We start from the raw sequence: 21,445 nt of genomic DNA on the forward strand, positions 1-21,445 counted from the left end.
TTACACTTTACATTACACTTTTTCCAACCTTCTGTCAAATCTTTAGCGCTGCGCAGGTCAGGGAATGTTGTGTTGTTATAAATGTAAAGGTATGTTCACACCAAACGCAACTTGGCACCAGATGCCCTGCGACTTACCCCTGAGTTTGAGTTCTTAGCCAAGATGACTAAGTTGTCTGTGGATGTTCAGTAAGCTTGACTGAGTGGTTTTATGTAGATTTGTGCCCTCGTACTTGTACTCGTACCCGAGAACGGTGAAACCTCGGTCCCTCTACAGATAAATCATGTCACCTATTGAGCAACGGTTGACTGAAACCAGAGGATCAACGTCTTTGTAAACTGGCCGCAACGGCAGTTTTTGACAGTTATAAATGTGTATCCAACAAAGACACAGATTAGCAATTCCACCTTCATTGTGCCAAAATTGGCTCAGAGAAATGCAGTTGTGCTGCAGATATGCTAAAATACTGAGCAGCGTTTTGAGAGCATCGGAGACAAAGCTACTGAGATGAGTGATGCAGTTTATCAGAATCATTTGACTTGTTCTTGCTTTGGGTGGAAGTTCCACTCATGAGAAGATCTCACACAAAGTTTAACTTATCTATGGGGGTGTTACTGTGAAGATGAAGAGGCAAGGTGTTGATCCGCTGTGGGATCCCCGGAAAACAAAAACAAAAAAAAAAAGATGGTGACACTCGCCCACTCTGCTGGCTCCTGAAACGAGTTTCTTTGAATGAATCACTCACTAATCTCCCTTGGATGCGATCCTGGTTTGTATCCTCTTCATCTGCTACAGTATTAAATTCCCTATTCTCTGTTTGTGTCGTTTCCATACCTTCCACCTCCCTCTTTGCCTCTTTTCTCTTTAGATCCTTGGGAGACATTTTAAAAACAGCTATCGCTTCACATGTCTGGAGGCACAGACAGCCTGGGCAAGGTATGATACACAAAAATAAACATTTACTCATTTCCAGCCTGCGATTGCGTCCCCGCACTGCTGCCAGACTTGAAATGAGTTTAGAGGGAAACGCATTTAGGTAGTGTGTGAAAATAAGCCTGGGCCCAGTAATGGGGAGGGATGGGGATTGGGGTGTTGGGACATGTTTCAAAGGGAAACGGCAGCGTGAGATAGATTCATGGGACGAGCTGTTGAGCTGGGGATGTATTGACAAAACCTGTATGGCTTGGAGACATTAATTCCAGGTGAGAGATGAGGTAGAGTGCTGTTGAAATGTAGAGAAATCATGCTGACAGCATGCCAAATTCCAAATGTGATATATAGCAGAGCAAGCAAAAGCAGGCTGTCAGGATGCTCCTGGAGGCAACAAGCATTTTCTCTTATCAGCAGTTCTATCTGCCCACGCGACAGCATATACATGTGTCAAAACATGTGCACATATACGAAGGCTTCTGCCTAATAAGTCTGTGCATGTGTGGGTATCATGGCGAGGTGACGCTCCCCTCTGGTGTCCGTTCTGTCTCTCTTACTCACAACACCCCTGCTTTGATGAGCACGTTTTCACAGAAGCAGCTTGCCGATTTCTGTTTTCCAGCAAACTCAATCTATTCAGCTAAATCTTCCCATATGGCTCGCAAACAAGCGTGTCTCTTTCATTATTTACCTCCCGCAAACAAAAGAGGGCCCCACTTCTCTGCATTCCGAGCACACTCCCTGGCATGTGAACGGTTCCATATGAATGGGTGTCTTTTTGGCTGACTTGACGTGAAATTGTGGGGCATCTTCAAACACATTAGACACAGTTTTGGGTTTCTTCCATGGCATTCTTCAGGCGGGGAGCCGCAGATGACATTTGCATCTTGCACTCTGGAGAAGTGAATTCTGTGAAACCCATTCAGCTCCTCATGTATTTGGAATAGGTTTGCATGAACACTGTATTAGGACGTTTTTAAATCGCAAGCCTGTTTGATTTTCCTTACCTACGCTGCATGAAATTAAAGAAATGAATGGTTATACTTTAGATTTATATTAACCTTCAATAAACTACTTGCTCATTAACTTGTCGTGTGAGACTATATTGGCAGCATTAGCAAGATGCTAATTTGGCCGATATTATTGCAAGGATATTATTGCTATATGATGTTATTTCTGTATTTTTAAAAGTACAGTACCCACCAATTTATTGATAATGTATCAATAACAACACAAGTACACTCTTGTACGTAATTCTTTCATTTATTATCAGTATTTTTACCGTTGTTAAGAACATGTATTTTGGAATATAATGAAATATCTTCAAAAATAATACTAAAAATGAAACTATAATAAAAAAATGCATTGATAATATCTATAACAATCCCTGCACTCCGTAAGTGCACTTGGTGGGCATGCATGTTTGAGGTGTTGCCTTATTTGTTACCACATTAGAACACATTTGTGACACTAGCTAGTACACGTTGCACGCCTTGCTCAGTAGGTTTGAAGCCAAAATATTCCCACACTGGGACTGTGGCTTTGTTTACTACCCATTATTTCAGCAACAATGTCACCTGTTTCTCCTCTTGAGTCTCGCTGACTGCTGCCTAAACACTGCTGTTATTGCGATTTGTTCATTCTGCAGTGTAACAAATGCGTCCCGAGATGCGTCTCAGACCGATGCAGAGCGAAGCCTTCTGTCAGCATGCAAAGATGCTCTGCTGTAGGAGCCTAGAGAATGAGGAAATCAAACAAGTGAACGTGCACCTGTCAATTAATCGAGGTCAACAAATTATCGTTCAATTAATTGACTTATTGAATATGGTTGAGAGGCCTATGATTTATCACAGTTTATTCAAGATATGTTCCCTAAGAAGTGCAACCAAATTATTTTATGAATCGGCACTCGGTGAATAAACGCACATCATCATGATAAATCAGGATATTCCCCTTTCTTTGTCTGTAAACACTTCCATTCCTCTCCACCGCGCTGCAGTTGTAAATCTGAGATTCATAACGGTGCATTTGCATCTCTCTTTGCTTCAGCATGTTCATATTAAGTTGCTTGAATTTGTTCTCCCAGCTCCTCAGACTACTATCAAAACAAAATTACTCTCACTGTCAGAGTTAATCCTCCGTCCTGCTGTGGCATGTATTTCAACTGGAGTATCATTTTCAAGCAGATCTGTGTTTACGCAGTGTAAATCGTCATGCAATACTGCAATTAGTTTGACTCTCCTCAGCGACGCACAATCTTGTTGCTATTGATCGGAGAGCAATTGGGAGGTAGTTTCATCAGGGCCTCTCCTGCCGTAGCCTGACGCTGGTCTTGATAGATCCGTTTCCAACTCTGTTAAATATCTCATCCTTTCTCCACCCCCTGCCTACTTCTGCCTCTAATCTCTCTTTCTTGACTTTAAGCTTCTCCCTTCTTTTACGCTCTTTCACCGCTCTCCCATTTCGCTTTTCAAGTCCTGAGAGCTAATCTGCCGACACGCACTCGCCGTCCCTGCTTTCTTCCCTTGTGACACCATCTAGTGTACGGGTGTAATGGAGTGCTATGGATGGACGAGCAGAACTGATAGGTGGAGAGAAATGGAATTGGGATGGATAGTCTTGGATTTTTCATGATATTGAGTGAAAATTATTTCCCACCTGTTTAATTTATTTTGTCCCTGTTTGGAAGACGAGGAAAGAATATTTCACCTTTATAATTTGTAACATATTGTATCATGTCTCTTGCACTAGATGTTCTGTTTTCGATCATGTATTGTGCTTCCTGCCCACCTGTTTGTAGAAGTGTATGTTTTGTATGGTAATGCAGTAACAAAGCGTCGAGAAGGTTCAGCCTCTGCTCTTTGATTGAATAAATATCATAAATCAGAAATGTCGGGTTCCACACAGACTTATCAAGAAAACAAATGTGGCCATTACCTCTGAGGGAGAAAATAAAAAGTTGCAGAGCTAATAACAGCACGAATGCTGACACTTGTTAATGAAAGTCAACTGTATTAAGTTCCCCTTTGGTTCACATCAAGACAGAGGCGAGCAAAGAGTGGCCGAGTGCCCAAATACAGCCCTTTGCCTACATTCACGTGGCCCTCATGAGAGAGGAGTAGTAAATTTATGATTCAAATTCTACATAAAACTCATTATTTCAGCAGATTTCTTATCTTTTCTGAATTCTTATTATTTAAAAAGTAAAATTGTTTTAAAATACTCTTTCACAGAGGGTTCTGTTGCCAAGATATTTGTTACTTAAAAAGATTTCCCATTATTTATATTGAGAATATGAGTCATAAATCTCAACCATATCAATTGATATTCAATCCAATAACGTATATAATCTCATGGAATCATTAATCTTTTCCCTTTTTATAATATTTAGGTCACAAAATGTAAGTTTAATTTAAGATTATTTTTCATCTGTCTCTCTCTTTTTTCACAACTTCTAACATTAGTTGCAGGAGTGAATGTGGCCCCTTGTGAAATTTAATTGCATTAGTGGGATTGCAGAGGAGAGACAACTGAGGGGATTAAAAGTGTGAAATAGAAGAGAATGGATGGACCATTGCTATCGACTGCTAAGGCCCCTTTTACTTCACCTTTACAAATACATCTCCATTTCTGCAAAACTGTAAATATTTCTAAGCACTGGACTGCAATGGTGGCTGGATCATTTCTCGCTCTGCTGCTTCACTCCGTCATCCGCATTGCTGTTTTGTTTACTACTGCAGGGCGGATATGACGTCACAGTCCATCGAGTGGGGTTTAAACATTATAAAAGTGCAGAAAAAAAACTGGATGTAAAGTCTGCTGAGACCAAATACTGTACAATGGATTATTTTCACCATATAGACACAGCCGATTGATGACATTTTAAAGTGATTTTAGATCGATGACAGAGCAGCTGGATCGTAGAGTTATTAATCGATACTGTATATCGATCTGCTAGAGGAAACGTCACGCCCCTTTTATTCCTTCCTGTTGCATGATGGAGCCTTGAGGAATGGAGCACAGCTAAGTGGGGGTCTAGTGGTAAGGCTTAGGTGCTTACACCCCCACAGCCTGGCTTCAGTTCCTGTTCACAGTGAGCCAACACAGTTCTTGAATTTAGTTGTATTGGACTTATTTCATGCTGTTTTATATAGAAATTATAAACTTCATCTAAAAAATAATAGCATCAATTTTTGCTTTTCACTGGAGTGTTTCTCAGCCAGCTCTCAATCTGTTTTGTAGCACACTGTTTTGTCCACAGTAGAAATCAATCCAGCACTCGAACCGAAGCGTTATCAGCTCCTCTTGATTTATTTTTTCATGTAACCCTGTCAGCTGGCTTGTTATTTCTACCTGCTTGCACAGTCTGTCATTGCAAGGGCAGCACTGTGTCAGCACACGTTGTTTATCTCTTCGTGGATGAGCAGATCTGTGGAGTCTGACTGAGTTTAATAGAAGACAAAGATTGTTTTTGCATTGATATACCATGAGTACACACATTTATTCTAGAAATCTATGATTTGTCATGGCTTGTTTGTTGTACATCCAGATGATTCACCAAGTGCTATCATCACATTCATATTTAAAATTCAAATTTGATGAATCAACATCCTGGTTATTCTGAATCACGTAGTGAATCGCTTCTGCTCCACTTGTGCTTTGGCACTCGTGGATGGTGAGAAGCATACGGATTGGGAGGGAGGCTACAACCCCTGATGAAAAACACGAGGAGGGGAGGGAGGAAGGTAGAGAGTGGGAGAGTGTGTGGTGAGAAAGGGGGAATTAGTGAGGGAGAGAGAGAGAGGAGGAGCACTAGGAAGAGAGGAGGAAAAGAGAGGGCATGATGGTAGGGAGAGGGTTTCTGCAGAGATCAGCCATTGGAAGAGGAAAGACAGGCAGATAGAGGACAAGGAAGTGCCTGAGTGTGTATTGTAGCTCATCCACGCACGTGACAGCCAGAACTGAGCAGACACTTGTTTCCGCGGCGGCAACAGAAAACATGGGGGCTGTGGTGGGTACGCTGACCATGCAGACCAAGCAGAGGAGGCCATCCCGGGGTGAGGGAACACACACACACACACACATTCAGCATACACTCCGCACTCCCTCATCCATCCGCTCGCTTTGCGTTCTTGTGAAACTTTTGCTCGCCTCGACACACGTAGACATGCAGTGCACGATCAGGACTGCAGCTGTGAGAGCTGCTCATGTGTCACACCGTATGCACACAGAGGAATTCTCCCCTGTGTGTGTGAGAGAGCCAGAGCTGCGGACCAACAGGTGGATAAAGAGCATGTAGAAGTTGTAGCGTGATGCATGTCGTCACTCATTGTTGCTGAGCATATGTTTTATTAAAGAGCGAGCGAGCAGAGATGGCAGCAGCTTCTTGACTTGTGTGTGCGCGTGTGTGTATTGTTGGGCATTGATGCTGATCTACACACACGCACGCACACACACACACACACACACACGTTGAAGGTATTTGTCACTCAGCTCACATGCTGCTTTTCCATCTTGCTGTTACCTTGGAAGCACAGTAGCCATGGCAACAAAAGATGTCAGTTTTGGTGTGTGACTTGAAGGGTGTTTGATCGGTTTGGGCTACCAAGGAAGTCAGGGCCAAGTGGCCATGATGACATAATGAGAGGTGCGAGCATGTTCGTCCGTCACCTGTTGCCTCTCCAGAGACTTCCACCTTCCCAATTAAACCAATCCAAACAGGCAGCCATCACCAGCTCTTAATTGTATGTGCTGATTTTAAACGTGTGTGTTCAGCAGAATATAATCAGGTTTCCAGTGCAAATGAGTCCACACAGGACGCTTTCCAAGTGTGTGGTTGGGTCTTTTTCTTCCCTCAAACAGCACCTTTCCCATGGGTGTTAAACAGAAACACATTTGTCAGTAGTTTTTCATAATGAGGCTGCTTCAGACATGTTGCAGAAGTGTGTGATTTTCTGAGACATGTTTCACTGCAGCGAATGACCTGGAAAAACATGCAAGCGTGCAGAGTTGACGATCTGAGCTTGTGTGGCGATCTGGCTGAGCTTGTTCTCTGGTGTTGTCGAGGAGTTGTTATCCAGGATCACAACATTGGCAGTAACTCTGACAGGGAGCGACATGGTGCACAGCTTTAATAATGTGAGATTAGATTCCGACACAACGTATTCGCTGCACGAGCTCATCACTGCGCTGGGTAGATAAAAGACAACTCCCAGGTTTTCCTCCCTCTTTTGTCTGTCGGAACAGTGCAACGCTTATTTTAGACCTGCTACTTGTTGTTCCTCCAGCTTTTCCTGTCTGTTAGATGTTGGCGGATAGCTTTTGACAGAGCCGCTTCTTCGTCTCCACCGCTTGCGTCTGGCAGGTTGGTCTCTTGCGGTGGCCTTCTGACAGCTCGACAAATTCCACTTTCTTCTTCCCTCCCATGTGTCATTTTTTTCACCTGCTCTTTTTCTGCATTTCTGCTGCAATGTTCTCGTCCCTTCCTTCCATTCTCCTCCTGCTTCACTTTCTTCACGACCACCCCCTCGTCACCCTTTGTCTTTTGGTCTCACATTTTCTCCCCATCTGCAGCCACACCTACTCAAATGCCTCTGTATGTCATACGTCCTCAATTTTAACATTACAGTCAACCCCCAGCTCCCTCATCACCATACCTTTTATGCCCCCTTGGCTTTACGACTCGACTCTCCCCCTCATTTGGTCCCTTTACTTTATCGCCCACACTGCCATTAGCTGGTGTGAATGCTTATTAAGTCATCTTGTCATTCTCTCACCTTGGCATTCAGCCAGGCGTGGAGCTTTATATGTGTGTTTGTGTGAGTGTGAGAGGGTCTTCAGGAGTCTAGACCTGTGTTTCCTCAGTAATCGATATGAGCAGGGTGCAAATTTCAGCACCATGTAAACAGAGATCCTTATTTCAAACGGCACATATTCTATTAAAGAGCACTGCAGTGCAGCATGTAGTTTGAATAGATGTATAGCCCTTCAGACGCCCGGTAATTGTGATTGGAACTAAGTAGTAAATGCCACCTCAGTATTAAAACACCAGCACCCGATGCAGGATTTCTCAGTCGAGAGAATCTTCACCATCCTGAGTATGAAATCAAGATGGCTTCCATGAATGTAAATGAATGTAACTTTGGAATGGATAAAACACGCCAAAAGAAAAAACCTCATTCATTCATCTGGTGGTTTTTCTAGTTGCAAATGGAGCATATTTATTACAAGTCGCTCATATCCGTGGAAGTCACATGTGACGATAGCTTTTGTGGATTTCATGACTGGAATGCATTTAACTTGGCTGTGACGTAATTCTCAGCTCCAATTTTCCACCTACAAGATAACCAGAACACAGTTTGATACGTCACTCAAACGTACATATTAACCTAAAGATTTGGGTGCTGTGAGAGCAATCCCATGCTCATTCACTGCAGTTTCCACATAGGGATCAAGGTGATGAGTCACACCATGAAGATCTGTTGTTGAGAGAAGAAGAGAGCAGCAGCGTGGTTTTCTCATGAGAAAGAGCACCACAGATCTGTAGTTTGCACAGAGGATGTTGGTAGAGAAGTACAGCGAAGGCTAGAAAGAGTTGCACAGTGTCTTTATATGTGTGAGGAAGCCTATGAAAGAGTCCCTGGAGATGAAGTGTGGGGCTGTAGGAGGGAGTCAGAACATCGCAGAAGTAATTGAGGGTGGTGCAGTGTGTGAGGACAGTTGAGGGAGTGATTCAAGGTCAAGTTTGCTGTGGGATGGACAGACTGACAGACAACATTCAGGACGAGTGTCCATCGATAATGATGTTTGCTGATGATATAGTGATAAATAGTGGGAGTAAAGTCGAGGTAGAGGAATGAAGAGTTAAAAGATCTGGGACTAGTCATTCATTGTAATGGCCAGAGAAGGCCAAATGGCCAAAGAGGTGAAGAAGAGAGTGCAGGCAGAGAGGAACGATCGGTGATGAGAGACTTACGTGCTCAGGGTGACAGGAGATTTGCAGCTAGAGCTACAAGAAGTGGAATATCTGAAGATGATCAGGTTTTCATTGTGAGTGACTAGAATGGACAACATGAGACAATAGTTTATCACTCATGTAGAGAAGCTTGAAGATGAACTCAGACTGGACAGGTGGAGAGGAGAGACAGGGCACGTGTTGGATGATGAAACTAGGTAATAGTAGGAGAGGGCCAACTGGGTTTGTTGATGTGATGAAGGAGGACATGAGGACAATAGGTGTGAATAAAGAGAAGGCACCAGGTGGGTGAAGGACGCTGATGTGCTATGCCAACCCGTTATGGGAGATGGGAAAAGACACAGAAGAAGATCAACACTTTCTCATTCCCAAGGCATCAAATAGCAACTGTTTTTCACACTGACAACAAAGTGGAAAATCACGCGGTTCTGTGGTCATTTGCTCACATTTGCGTCTTTTGTGTTTTGGCTGTCTACTGGCACAAAAACCTGGACCTGGACAGACCGTCACTCACAGTTGAAATATGAAAATTACTTGAAGATAAACTTGATGTATTTACATCATCTTCACACATCTGTAAGTCTTAAGTAGTAGTTCAAGAGAAATGTAGTGGTTACTTGTTGTTGCACAGTGGCCGTTTTATAGACTTGTTTTTTTCATCATCTTTTCGTTGATATTCCGACACTGGCTGGTTGTCGCTGATGGCATTCCGACGGCTCAGGAAATTCCACTTTCTTCTTTCATCACCTGAAATTCTGCCGCAGTGACCCCTCTCTCCTTCCTGTCTCTCACATCCACTCTCCTTTTGCACCATCCAAGCATCACCCTTTATTTCTTTATCCACACTTAGGCCTTTTAGAAACTTCAAAGTCACTTGTCTTCATGAGTTTCAAGGTGATACTGTCACTGAGAGGAAAGAATGGCCTCTGCAGCGTGTTTGTAAAAGGTGTGCCGATTATGTTGCTAGGACCACAGCTGTCCCAGACAATGTCAGAGCTACTCAATGTCTGAATAAATCCTCGTGTTGTTGGCATTGTTATTTCTAGCAGGGGTTTCAATAGTGATAGTATTCCCTTTGTTTTTTGAAAGTTGAACGCTTGTTTAAAGGCCCATTCATGCTCCCTTCACATACAAAACAATGTCACCGTCACGGATCGCACACTTCCATGCATTCTTTGCCCTGGCAGTGCCGTTCACCAATATATCCACCAGAGGGAGCAGCCCAGAGTCAAACGTATATGACAATGACTAACACCAAAACAAACATGGAGACTGTGGAAGAAGTATTGATAATCTACCTCTTGCACAAAAGAGGAAACAAACACAGCATTGTAGGAGGCGTGGTTGGTGAGGTGGTCAAATATAACAGAATTTCCACCATTGTTATGTCCTCTTAGTGTCTCATTTGAGCTACTCATCAGGTTGTAACAGCAACACTGGCCCCACCGTTTCTGGTACTACTGCTGCGTTTGGTCTGCATACGTAAGATTTGTGGATATACTCAGAAATACGGACAAAATGAACACAGAGCACAGACAGGAGTTCCAGATCCGTACGTGCATGAATGGGCCTTTACTGCATTCACTTCATTGACATTCCTTAACCTTTCGAATGTCAACAACGGTGGAGGGAAAACAGTAATAATGCTCCAATTATCATTCACTCGCTATGTAATTATTTGTTTGTGGCCATGCTTGGTGACTGACGGTTTAATCCATGTTAAATTTCATTTGTCCCCCATTTTAATTCCAGCCGGCGTTTGTCTTCATATTGAGAAATAATTTAAGTTCTTGGCTCTAATTGGATCTAAGGCAGCGACGTTACAAAACAAATCACATCAGGAAAAGCAATCACATCGGATCTCTGCCTCATTAAGTTGGAGGGAATTTCTGTGCAGCCAAACGAACAGGACATTCTCCGGCCGTTTTCATCTAATCAAAGGGTAATTCCCTGTTCGTCTCCCTCGGGACCGCACGCAGAGTTTTTGGTGTTCCTTTGGTTCAAAGTCGTGACAAGGAGAAAGCCATTGGCTCCAGATCTGTAACATCCCTGCTCCCTGCTCGCTGTCAAACACATTATCATGATTTGTGAACGGTGTCAGAGCTGTAATTCAGCCATCGCCCCAATCTGTCAAGGCGCCCCTGCACTGGCAGCCTGCACCCTGTTGACCCACAAGGCTCTGCCTCTCGACTCCAAATCTTCATGCCGCATTCTGAGATCTTCACTTTCTTCAAGTGGTGATTTCCATTAATTACACAGCAAACACATTTGCTTATAATTGCACGGCCTGTTAACGTGCCACAGGGGAAGCCGCGTTCGCCGAAGTAAACATCCACGCTTGTAGTTACTTTGAAGAATTCCCCAAAACATCTCAAAGATGAGTATATGGAGCGCACATTATTAAATAAGACTTGAGTGTACTTTCTTTTTCAGACGTGGGCCATTGAACCTGGTCTTCTCTCACTCGCCTCCTCTGCCATGTTTTTTTCTACCGCCTTCTGTGAGGTGTCAGTAAGCATTTTACAGTCTACTTAGCTAATACATTTCAGGTAGGAGGCCTTTTATTTGCAAGGCCAAAGTTAAATGTCAAACATCAGCTCAGCGTTACACGACACGAGGGGCGTCACAAGCTGCAGCTTTTGTTGCAGCAGCAATAGCTTTCACTGAAGGCGAGCTTTTGCTTCATAATTCTGATATTTAACTGCAAGAGGAATCTGATCCACGCCTCCACAAAGGGCTGAGCGTCATTGCTAAAGTGAAGCAGCAGAGGAATCCACTGTTTGTTCACAGTCCAATGGACACGTCACACACAAAATCACATCAGGAGTATAGATCTTTGTGAACACTGTGGGTCTCTGCTTGGACTGTAGCTGCTGGACTAAAGGGGCTGGTTCTCTCTGTTTTCTTGCCTTATGTTTCCCTGGGTCATTTCATGAAGAAGTTGAACTTCGAGTTAAGGCCCTCGAGTTAAGGTCATATATGATGCATGATTTGCAGTATATATTTTTATCTTCTGAGAAGTCCAATATGAAGTGCATAAGTAATAACACTGTTGCTGCTGCACAAACCTCCTAGCACTTTTTGCTGCCTACACAAACACACACACACACACACACACACACACTTGTATCTCTGTCTTTGTGGGGACCGCTCATTGCCATAATGTTTTTCCCAGCCTCTCACGCGAAACCAAACCACCTAAAACAAATGAATTCGTGGAGTCTGACCAAATGGCCCTCAGAAAGGCATAAGGTTTGTTTTGTCAAAAATTGCTCCCCACAAGTAAGGATAAACCAGGTATACACACCATCTTTGTGGGGTCCGCTCATTGCCTTAATGCTTTCCCCAATCTCTCAACCTAGACCTAACCAGCCAATGCCTCAAGTTAACCAGGACTCTGAACTAAACTTAGACCCAGTTACAGTGACTCTGTCATTTTGAAGTCTTCATCCTCAAATTGAGGCTTCACCTCTGGGGGTCCAGCCAAATGTTTCCACACAGTCATACGGTCCTCACAAGGATAGTGTTTTGTCAAGAATTGGTCCCCACAAAGTCGTATAAACACTAAGACACGTCAATAAAAGCAAAAACGCAATGTATGCCCCCGGCTCATCATGAGTGCAGATATCAGTTAGTTATTTCCTATTTGGATCTTGTTTGCAGGTGTGTAGAGAACATCTGAAATGCATTCCTTGTTAGGCATTGTGGGATGGTCCCCTTGTTGAGTTTAATATGTCTCTGACCTGTGAATGTCAGTTGTTTGCCAGGAAGAGTGATGCCTCTAACATCTTGTTTGCTTCCCAGCAACAATGACACAGATGCAAACAAATAAATGATATGATGCACGATGAACGTTTGAACCGCCCTGGAGCACTTCAGGAGTCCACTCACCCACACGTTGTCGTCGTGTGGGGCACAAGGGTGAAGGGTATCCTGCAGTTCAACAACCATCCTTGAAATAATGCAATTTCCTGTGTGTTCCTTCACTGGTTTGTTTGTTTTTCCAAGCGTATTAAAAGCATCGAAATTTAACTCAAAGGTCAGTCAGTCGATTGCCCCCCTTCTCCTGGCCTTAATGTCAACTCTGTGCAGTAATGTATTGAGATAATGATTTTCTGTAGTTGAAGATGTGACGTGTGCAGTCGATTATGTTACTCTTGGACAGGAATGCAAATTTAGCTTGGAGAACAAGAATTCACATCCTTTAGCTATCGATCCATTGAAGGAAAAAATATTGTGCTTCATATTTTTATTCATCTTTGTTGGTCTAATTTTACTTATTTATTTACTTCTTATTTTGTATCCACATCTTTCTAGTAATTAGATGAAATTGAGGATTATATTTGCCCATTTTCTGTTGATTCTTGTGTGAAGGCAGCAGTCAAAGAGGCCCAGACTTCCTCTTCTTCCAGGCCTTCTGGCAGGATAATAATGTAAACTGGGTCTGACCCTGGGCCTCCTCAACTGGCCTCACTCTATGTGCAGAATGTCTCTTGGATGACTGAGCTCGACTGAAGTTGCACTGCAGAACACTTTCCCGCACTGGTTTCGTTCATTTTATGGTTTATATACGTTGAAGAAATTGAATTATAAAACTAATTTTCAGAATGTTGAAACTTGAGAGTGTCATCATCTTCTTAAAAGGAGCATGTAACTATCATTTTATTTTGATAATTAAAACCACTTCCTTTTCAATCCACGCACTTCATTTACATATCAAAACATACATACATCCCTTTTGACTCACTCTCTGGAGTCATGCTTTGCTTGTGTACCAAAATAACTCCCCTTTTTAAGACAGAAGTTTTAAACTGATTTGCACTGACTCTGGCCATTATTTAGATTTTAAACATGCCACTTCATCTTCAGTCTTCGGTCCCAAAGCAGCCTTTTTGCTTTGAGGCTGTGTAAAAGTGCACAGAGCTGGTGAATAGACTTTGAAAATGCAGCCGAGCATAGACACGACATTTTAAATTCTGAGGCTGTTGCATTCATCTTTGTTTAATAATTAATGCCTTCGACTGGGTTCTTGTTGAGCTTTCGACTTTTTTAAAAAAGACTCATTTTTTCCACCTCCATCTGCAGCAGGATGACAGATTAGGCAAATTCAGATTATGCAAATGTCAATCTCCATGGCAGACGTTACTCGGGAGAGAACAAGAGCACGAGCAAGATAGAGTGGAAATAAAGTTTGGCAGCGTTAGACAGATAATAAATGGATGAGAAACAGAGAATCAGTGGGCACCAGAAGAAAGGAAGATAAATGAGAAATGCTCCGGTAATTAGAAGAAGAAAATGCGTTCTGTTTTTAAATCTCTTGCGGGTGTCACCGCGCTGGTTTGGGAGAGTGATGGGGGATGTTCGCAGACTATCAGGCCACCGGTTATTCCCCAAATCAGCTCTGAACGAAAAGGTGTAGAGGTTTTCAGTCACTGTCAAACTCATCTCAGCAGTAACAGATGGAAGTCTTGTACAGCTCTGCAGATTCCACTCCAACATTTTTGTGTCAGGACTCTAGGAGGATAGTTTGTGGTGCAGAGAATACACCCCACACTCAACAAAGCCTATTAGACTATACTGTGAATTCTGTACCTTTTTAATGGGTTTCTTTTAAAAAAGATCATCTGTCATGGTCATAGGAGAATAATAAACCTACCACGATAGAGTTGTTGGCTCCATCTCTCACATCCTTGTCACAGAATGTTCTGTGACTTACTCGGAGTTTGTTCTCAATAAATGGGATGGATTTGATAAACAAGTCTGCAAGATATCCATGGAGTCGGAACACAGTACCCCTGTGATTCAAGCCCCTTACTTTCCGCATCAGGGTCATCACTGCTCCTTTCATCAGTTCTTCAAAAGATCATCTCATCTGCGAGTCTTGCTATGTTGTTTGTGATATTACTTGGTGCCACACTTTGTGTGTGATCTTATCACATGAGGTACTATATATATATATATATATATATATATATATATATATATATATATATATACACACACACACACACACACACATTTATCACATTTTTCGGAGCACCATTCCATGTCTTAACCCTGACCCCAACCAATCTTTCATTGAAACAGCGTCAGAAAATGCCGGAGGAAAGGAAACATTTGCTATAATTAAAAGTCTAATGTATCGACCTGAGACATTCAGGCTGATTTCTGCGTCACCTTGGGTTGAAAAAGTCACCGTCACCACTACTACCATCATCATAATCGCCATCATCATCTTCATCAAATCTTTACATTGTAATGTTTACTGGTCAGTTCTGATTCTAAAAAAAAATGAAATAATCTAATCCAGGTCGAAACCACCGCGTGTATTGACGGGATCAATCTGAACTGCCTGCATTTGAAGTACAGCAGAATAGTTCATGGTTGTTCTACTGGTCTCTACCTCCCCCTGCTGGGCGTGAGGGAGTCAACATCACTTTTTCATCATCAGAGTCTTTCATGACAATCTCTTTGGGATGATGAATAATTAACTGGTGATGCTGGACGTAGGGTGAGTAGCATGAAATGACTTGGAACAGGGCACATTGGGGTAAATTTAGTCTGCTATTGTTGCGCTGACTGCATGATAATGGGGCCATTTGTCAAGTCAGGTGTTTTGTGCACACATGCAGAGGACGGTGAGTTTGTTGGTGTCGTGCTCAGCTCCCAAAGAGTGAAGGGCGCTGCGACTGTAACAGCAGGCTGTGGTGGGACAAGCTGGCGAGAGAGTGCGATGGGATTGAGTGAAGGTCAGGAAAAGTGAGGGAGAGGCCTCTGGGAATTGAGGAATAGAGGGAGGAAGCTGAGTTTGTATGAACAGTAGAACAAGGCAGGGTAAGGGAGAGAGTGGAAGTGGAAGATTAAGCGGGATAAAAAGCCCAAAACACAGTCAGGTCAGGCAAGATAATAGTTCTCATTACAATGGAAAAAGAAGAGCAAGGTGACAGTTTAAAAACAATTGCTGTGATCCTGCTGTGCTGTGGCGCCGTCAAAATGCTGCACCTATTGGGAGTCATCACTGTAGAGGGTGAGTTCAGTTGTTCATTTTGGGCTTCAAGAGGCATAGTTGTCGACTTTCCCAGGAATGTTCTACGCAGTTTGCTCTGCCGTCATTTCCTGCTAACTTTGAATTGAGTTAGATAACTACATTTAGATTGGCATATTTACTAATATTCATATTTTTGTTTTTGACTGGATAATTTTCAGCACAGTATCATATTTATTGTTGTCATTCTCCATCATCTTGAGCATTAGAACGGAAAAATAAGCAAAATATCTTTCAGTTCTTCACGCCAGATGCTGCATACAAAGTTAGATATGCACCTCACTTCATGACATCATCGAACACTCCACACCAAAATATGCAATAATACCCTTTTTGCTGCAAGTCTTAGACTTAGAGTGTCCTTTAAATAACTTACTGTCACATTCAGGAGCAAGTTTTTACTGTCAAGTAAGTGACTCTGAACTCCAGAGGTCAGAAGTGATCGTCTCAAAACGTTTCTCAGACAAATAAACATGAAAAAGTTCTGAACAGACTGAACATTTTGTGATAATAGCTGGAGGGGGTGTAGTAATTATTGGATAACAGGCAGTGAGACAGACTCGTGTAGATACATGTGCGCGAAGTCTTTTGCGCTCACTTTACCTTGGACACTTTGTATCCATGCGACTGGTTCCTCTGCGTCAGTGTTCCGTCCTTCCCTCCAGCAAGGAGATTAATGCCTCTGCTATGTGGTGAGGAGATCAACGACGAGCTTGAATCTGGCCTTTAACTTTCCAGTATCTTAGACAACACCCTTCATTACTTATTTCGAAGAAGAATTCCATTCATATTGTGCTATGTCTTTGTGTGTTTCCCCTTCAGACAAAGCTGATGACGACCTTGAGATGACCATGGTTTGTCACAGACCGGAGGGACTGGACCAGCTGGAGGCTCAAACCAACTTCAGCAAAAGGGAACTACAAGTGCTGTACAGGGGATTTAAGAATGTAAGTAAAAATCAGAGGAAGAAAAAGGGAACTGTCATTATTAAGAGGAAAATGTTTGCCTCTTATATGGTGTTTTCCCAAACCGATTCAGCGTTGAAAGCTCTTTACACGTTCACTCGGGTACACATGGACACAAGGGAGCGAACCAGCGACCACTCCTCTGTGGTGTTCTATGCCTCTCCAGTTGTTACAGAAGTATTTACCCAGTCATGCTTCGTCTCTCCTCGTCTGCAGGAGTGTCCCAGTGGCGTTGTGAACGAGGATACCTTCAAGCAAATATACTCACAGTTCTTTCCTCATGGAGGTAAACACTTAGTCTGACTAACTGTGTGTGTGTTTGTGAACCTCACGCGGTTTCCTTTGACAGATGCAAGTACTTACGCCCACTACCTGTTCAACGCATTTGACTCAGCGCACACTGGCTCCATAAAGTTCGAGGTGAACCCCTTGTCAGTCAGTGTAGTAATGGGTGGATGAGGTATCATGAAACAGTATTGCAGGGTTGATGAAACCTTGACGTAAGAGGCCACTAGGTTGCACTCACTTGGTTTAGAAATGATGTGAGGTTGAATTAGTCCAAACATCAGACAGTGCCATCTGGTGGCCTCTGAAAATTAGTGCACTGTTTCACGAAACCTCATTTACTCATCAGTGTTCTTTTGGACTCACGCAACATGTTTCTCTCACAGGACTTTGTGACAGCTCTGTCCATCCTGCTGCGAGGAACCATCACGGAGAAGCTGCGATGGACCTTCAACCTCTACGATATCAACAGAGATGGCTACATCAACAAAGAGGTTCGGCTCGGTTTTCAAGTTTTTATTGTTTTTGGAAGTTTGTGAGGGTCTCCAACAGCACAGCCACCTCTCAGGGTGTCTGTGGAGCGTGTTATATTCAAGTGTTGTCTGTGTTGCAGGAGATGATGGACATCGTCCGAGCTATTTATGACATGATGGGGAAGTACACCTACCCGGTATTGAAAACAGACGCACCCAAGCAGCATGTGGACGCTTTTTTTCAGGTAGGGACTTTCCTAATCTGCCCACTATATAATCTATATAATCTAAACTTTAAAAAAAAAATAAAAAAACTTCCCCATCGACAAGTCCAGCAATGCACTGCTACATTTGAAGCCTCCATACAGTAGCTCTTGTGGTTATACACTGGGATAATGGGCTTAAGTGACGGGTGTTTCTGATTCAACATGGTCAGTTTGAGACTCAACGAGTTTGTCTGCTCTAATTTGACTTGTATGTGACAGATGTTGATCGTTTGGGGTGTTTTAGAGCCTCAAAAAGAATGAGATCATCACACAGAGATAATTAGGTTTCTCATTAATGCGCTCGTTCTTTGTGTTCTGTGGATCATCTGATGATTATATATGAGGACAAATGTGATTCTTTGGTCCAGATTACATTCGATCTTCAAGTGAGAAAAGGATCTTTTTCCTCTTTACCAAGATAAATCTTTATTTCTGGACTTCAGAGGACTTGTAGTTTTGCACTGAATACAGAGTTAAGTTGGTTATTATAAGGGTTCTGTGCTGAGTTGAGGTGCTTTAAATAAAATTAAATAAATAATTTATGAGTCAAGTAAGCCCTCAGGTGTAGCTAAAGTTAACATGAATAAGCATATTATTAGTGCCAGTTTAGTGACTTGACACAGCAGATAAATCAACAATAATCTACTTTTAAATGGTGTGTTAACAATTGAATCCGCGTCGACCATTCTCCGCGCATCGAACCTAAAAATGCGTTCTTTTTTTATTCATTCTTATTTTCTCTCTTACAGAGCTGGAGCATGTGAATATCATTACAGTTTGCCACCACTAGATGTCAGTAGATATGTATTTTAAACAGCTACTCGATGAGCCAGTCAACCTGAGAGCCTTCCATTGTACAGCAGAATTTTGTTTTCATTTTCAGGGAGGCATCATCCTTATCTAACACCTGCACCCATCTATTTCTGTCCTTAGAAAATGGACAAAAACCGAGACGGTGTGGTCACTCTCGATGAATTCATCGTGTCTTGTCAAGAGGTAATCCACTTTCAATTCATGCTTTCACTCATTCTACACTGCCGGGATATTTCCCGGCACGCTGCACAGGTGTGTGTAAAAATTCCATTATGCTCAATTCAATTTGTTCCTGTGCACAGACTCGCTGGAAAATATGACAATTGAATTGAACTAACACACATCTGCCATGATAATACCACCACCTGCCTGTTGTTGTGTCCCTCGAGGGCCGCATTGTTCACTTCTGGTGGTGTAACCATCAGCAGGGTCGCGCCAGAATCTCAGCTGAGGTTGACCCGTGTGCTCCAGTGAATCACAGCTGTCATTTGAAAAACATCAAGACTCTTAAATATAAAACCACAGTCAACAATCGCATGTAAATAATCAGATATCACACCACATGAATAATCGCATGCTTTATGTAGTTCCCTCAGTTGAGGAACTGAGTAACGTGAAGTCTTGTGAGTGTGTTGCCTCTCTCTAGTGGCTAAATCCCGCATGGAATCGATCAAAGAAAGTGTGACAACTGTGTTTTAATTTATGTGATTAGCCACCACTCTAAGAGGTAAACACCAGAGTTTCAAGAGACCTCAACTTTAATTGTACAACCCAGTAAATGATTCGATTAATCTATTCATTTGCTTGTGCAGGATGAAAACATCATGAGGTCCCTGCAGCTGTTTGAAAATGTGATCTAGAGAAGCAAAGAGAGAAGGTTGGTGGACGAGCATGGCATCAAGAAAGTGACAACAGGGACCCAAGCACAAACACGGTGGTAAACATCGAGCCCTGCGAGGCAGAAATCATTTCAACTGTGAGAAACCGCCAATAACTGAGGGTGATTCACTGATCTAAAACCACAGAGAAAATCCAAGTCACTAACTGAACCTCAATAGTTTGTTTGTTGTCCCACTCTGGACTGTCAGCTTGTAAATATGATCCTGTTTTTGTGAAATACTTTTCATAGATTTGTATATGAAACCGCGTCATGAAGCAGCTTGCGATGTGAGTCTTGGCTGCGTTCATCCATCAGCACTGTTGTGAAGCATGCGAGACAGTGAAGTGGTCTTAATGTAACCGTGCCATGAGACGTAACTGGATGTTCACTTGCGAGATGCGGGACATCTAGATTCATCTTGGACCCTGGTGTCTTCGGTTCTCGGCAACTCAAGAGCAAAATAACCTCATCACTTCTCCTGAGTGTGTTTCCGTGGCGTCGATCAGTGTTTTCATTGATATTAACTGTCGTGCTTCTCTGGCTGTCGCTCATCCCAGCTGTCTGTCTCTCTGTCTGTTGGTGTCACTGTACTTACATGCGAAGGGCTGCGCTGTCATCTGACGAATTCTGGATACATTAGTAATGAACTTTGTTTTTTATGTCGACATTGTCACTGTGATGGAAAGACCCGAGGGAGGTGAAGACACTTCTAGAGATTTTCTGATGGAATGGAAGCCATGTTTTAATTAAGAGCCATCATTTTATCCAATTATTGCTGTTTAAACAACAATATATCACTGACAGACGATGCTTCTATGTGTTGCTCACGCACATCTCACACAGACAGCCGTGAGGACAGACAGACAGACAACTGTCAGAATCAGCGTATGGATGGAAATACTGTATAAAATCATTATATTTATCAATAAAGTTTTCAAGAAACAACTCTGTTTGTTCTGTGTGCGCTCTCTGCTTGTTGTGTGTGTCTGCATATGTATGGGGACCAATTCAGGAAACACACTTACTTCAGTTTGTGGGGACGTGAAGTGTCCCCACCAAGGTCCCGGAACAACTCTGTGTGTCACAATGTGACTTGGATCTGTCCAGCCCAAACGTCAACGTATGACTTCCAGGAGTGAGAATAGGTCAACTTGTCATGCCAAAGATACTGAATTCTGCGTGGCGTGTTGGAGGTGCGTCGGTTATTTTTCTAATTTATGTCCCTTCATTTTGAGCAGGTCAAACTTAGTGATGGACCAATGAGCGTAACACACTCATCGCGGCATCATAATGGCGCCATCTGCTGGACACAATTAAAGTGGATTTAAATTAAAGTCGCTGCATTTCAGATGTACTGAAACAAGTATGTGGTAGTACTCATGAAGAAAAGGTTACCCCTTATACCCGTTTTCCTCATTTTCTGTGCCTCTCTGGTTGGTTGAAGATAGAAGGGCTTACGCAGTAGCCTCAACGCTTGTTTTGTTCACGCTCAGATGACGACGTTTGTTTGCCACTGTGGAACCATGTTGACCAGCTGCTGATTCCCTGTATGCTATCTAGATGACCTGAGTCAGATTAAACCAATGTTTTTAATGTGACATTAAAAGACGGTGATCAACTTGTGGCTGGATACCAAAGAACACTTTGGGTGAAAGTTGTACGTTTGGTGTGAATGTACTTGAGGCTTGCAACACAAAAGAACTGCGCCACAAATGACTGTGATGTTGAGTTTTCGATGGAAAAACTCTCTGTCTCTGGATCTGATCCAAGTTTGACCATGTATTTGAAAATGGCCACTTATCAAATACGTATC

The 21,445-nt window shown here is 42.7% G+C and overlaps 1 protein-coding gene across 2 annotated transcripts in view; it reads left to right on the top strand.

Moving 5' to 3' along the window:
- The window catches only part of LOC128767351 (Kv channel-interacting protein 1), a 38,390-nt gene extending 17,822 nt beyond the window's left edge, over nucleotides 1–20,568 (top strand). The window contains exons 1-8 of one of the 2 annotated variants that reach the window (XM_053879341.1): nucleotides 5,742–5,987; nucleotides 16,773–16,897; nucleotides 17,132–17,201; nucleotides 17,265–17,335; nucleotides 17,587–17,694; nucleotides 17,814–17,918; nucleotides 18,873–18,935; nucleotides 19,565–20,568. In XM_053879341.1, coding sequence (XP_053735316.1) covers nucleotides 5,930–5,987; nucleotides 16,773–16,897; nucleotides 17,132–17,201; nucleotides 17,265–17,335; nucleotides 17,587–17,694; nucleotides 17,814–17,918; nucleotides 18,873–18,935; nucleotides 19,565–19,612 — 648 coding nt within the window. In that variant the 5' untranslated portion in view covers nucleotides 5,742–5,929 and the 3' untranslated portion in view covers nucleotides 19,613–20,568. Of the gene's footprint in view, nucleotides 1–5,741; nucleotides 5,988–16,772; nucleotides 16,898–17,131; nucleotides 17,202–17,264; nucleotides 17,336–17,586; nucleotides 17,695–17,813; nucleotides 17,919–18,872; nucleotides 18,936–19,564 lie in introns of those variants that run through there. The other variant, XM_053879340.1, reaches the window with a different exon arrangement.
- Nucleotides 20,569–21,445: the final 877 nt, after the last annotated feature.

This window comes from Synchiropus splendidus, chromosome 11 (genome assembly GCF_027744825.2).
Source record: "Synchiropus splendidus isolate RoL2022-P1 chromosome 11, RoL_Sspl_1.0, whole genome shotgun sequence".
NCBI lineage: Eukaryota > Metazoa > Chordata > Actinopteri > Syngnathiformes > Callionymidae > Synchiropus > Synchiropus splendidus.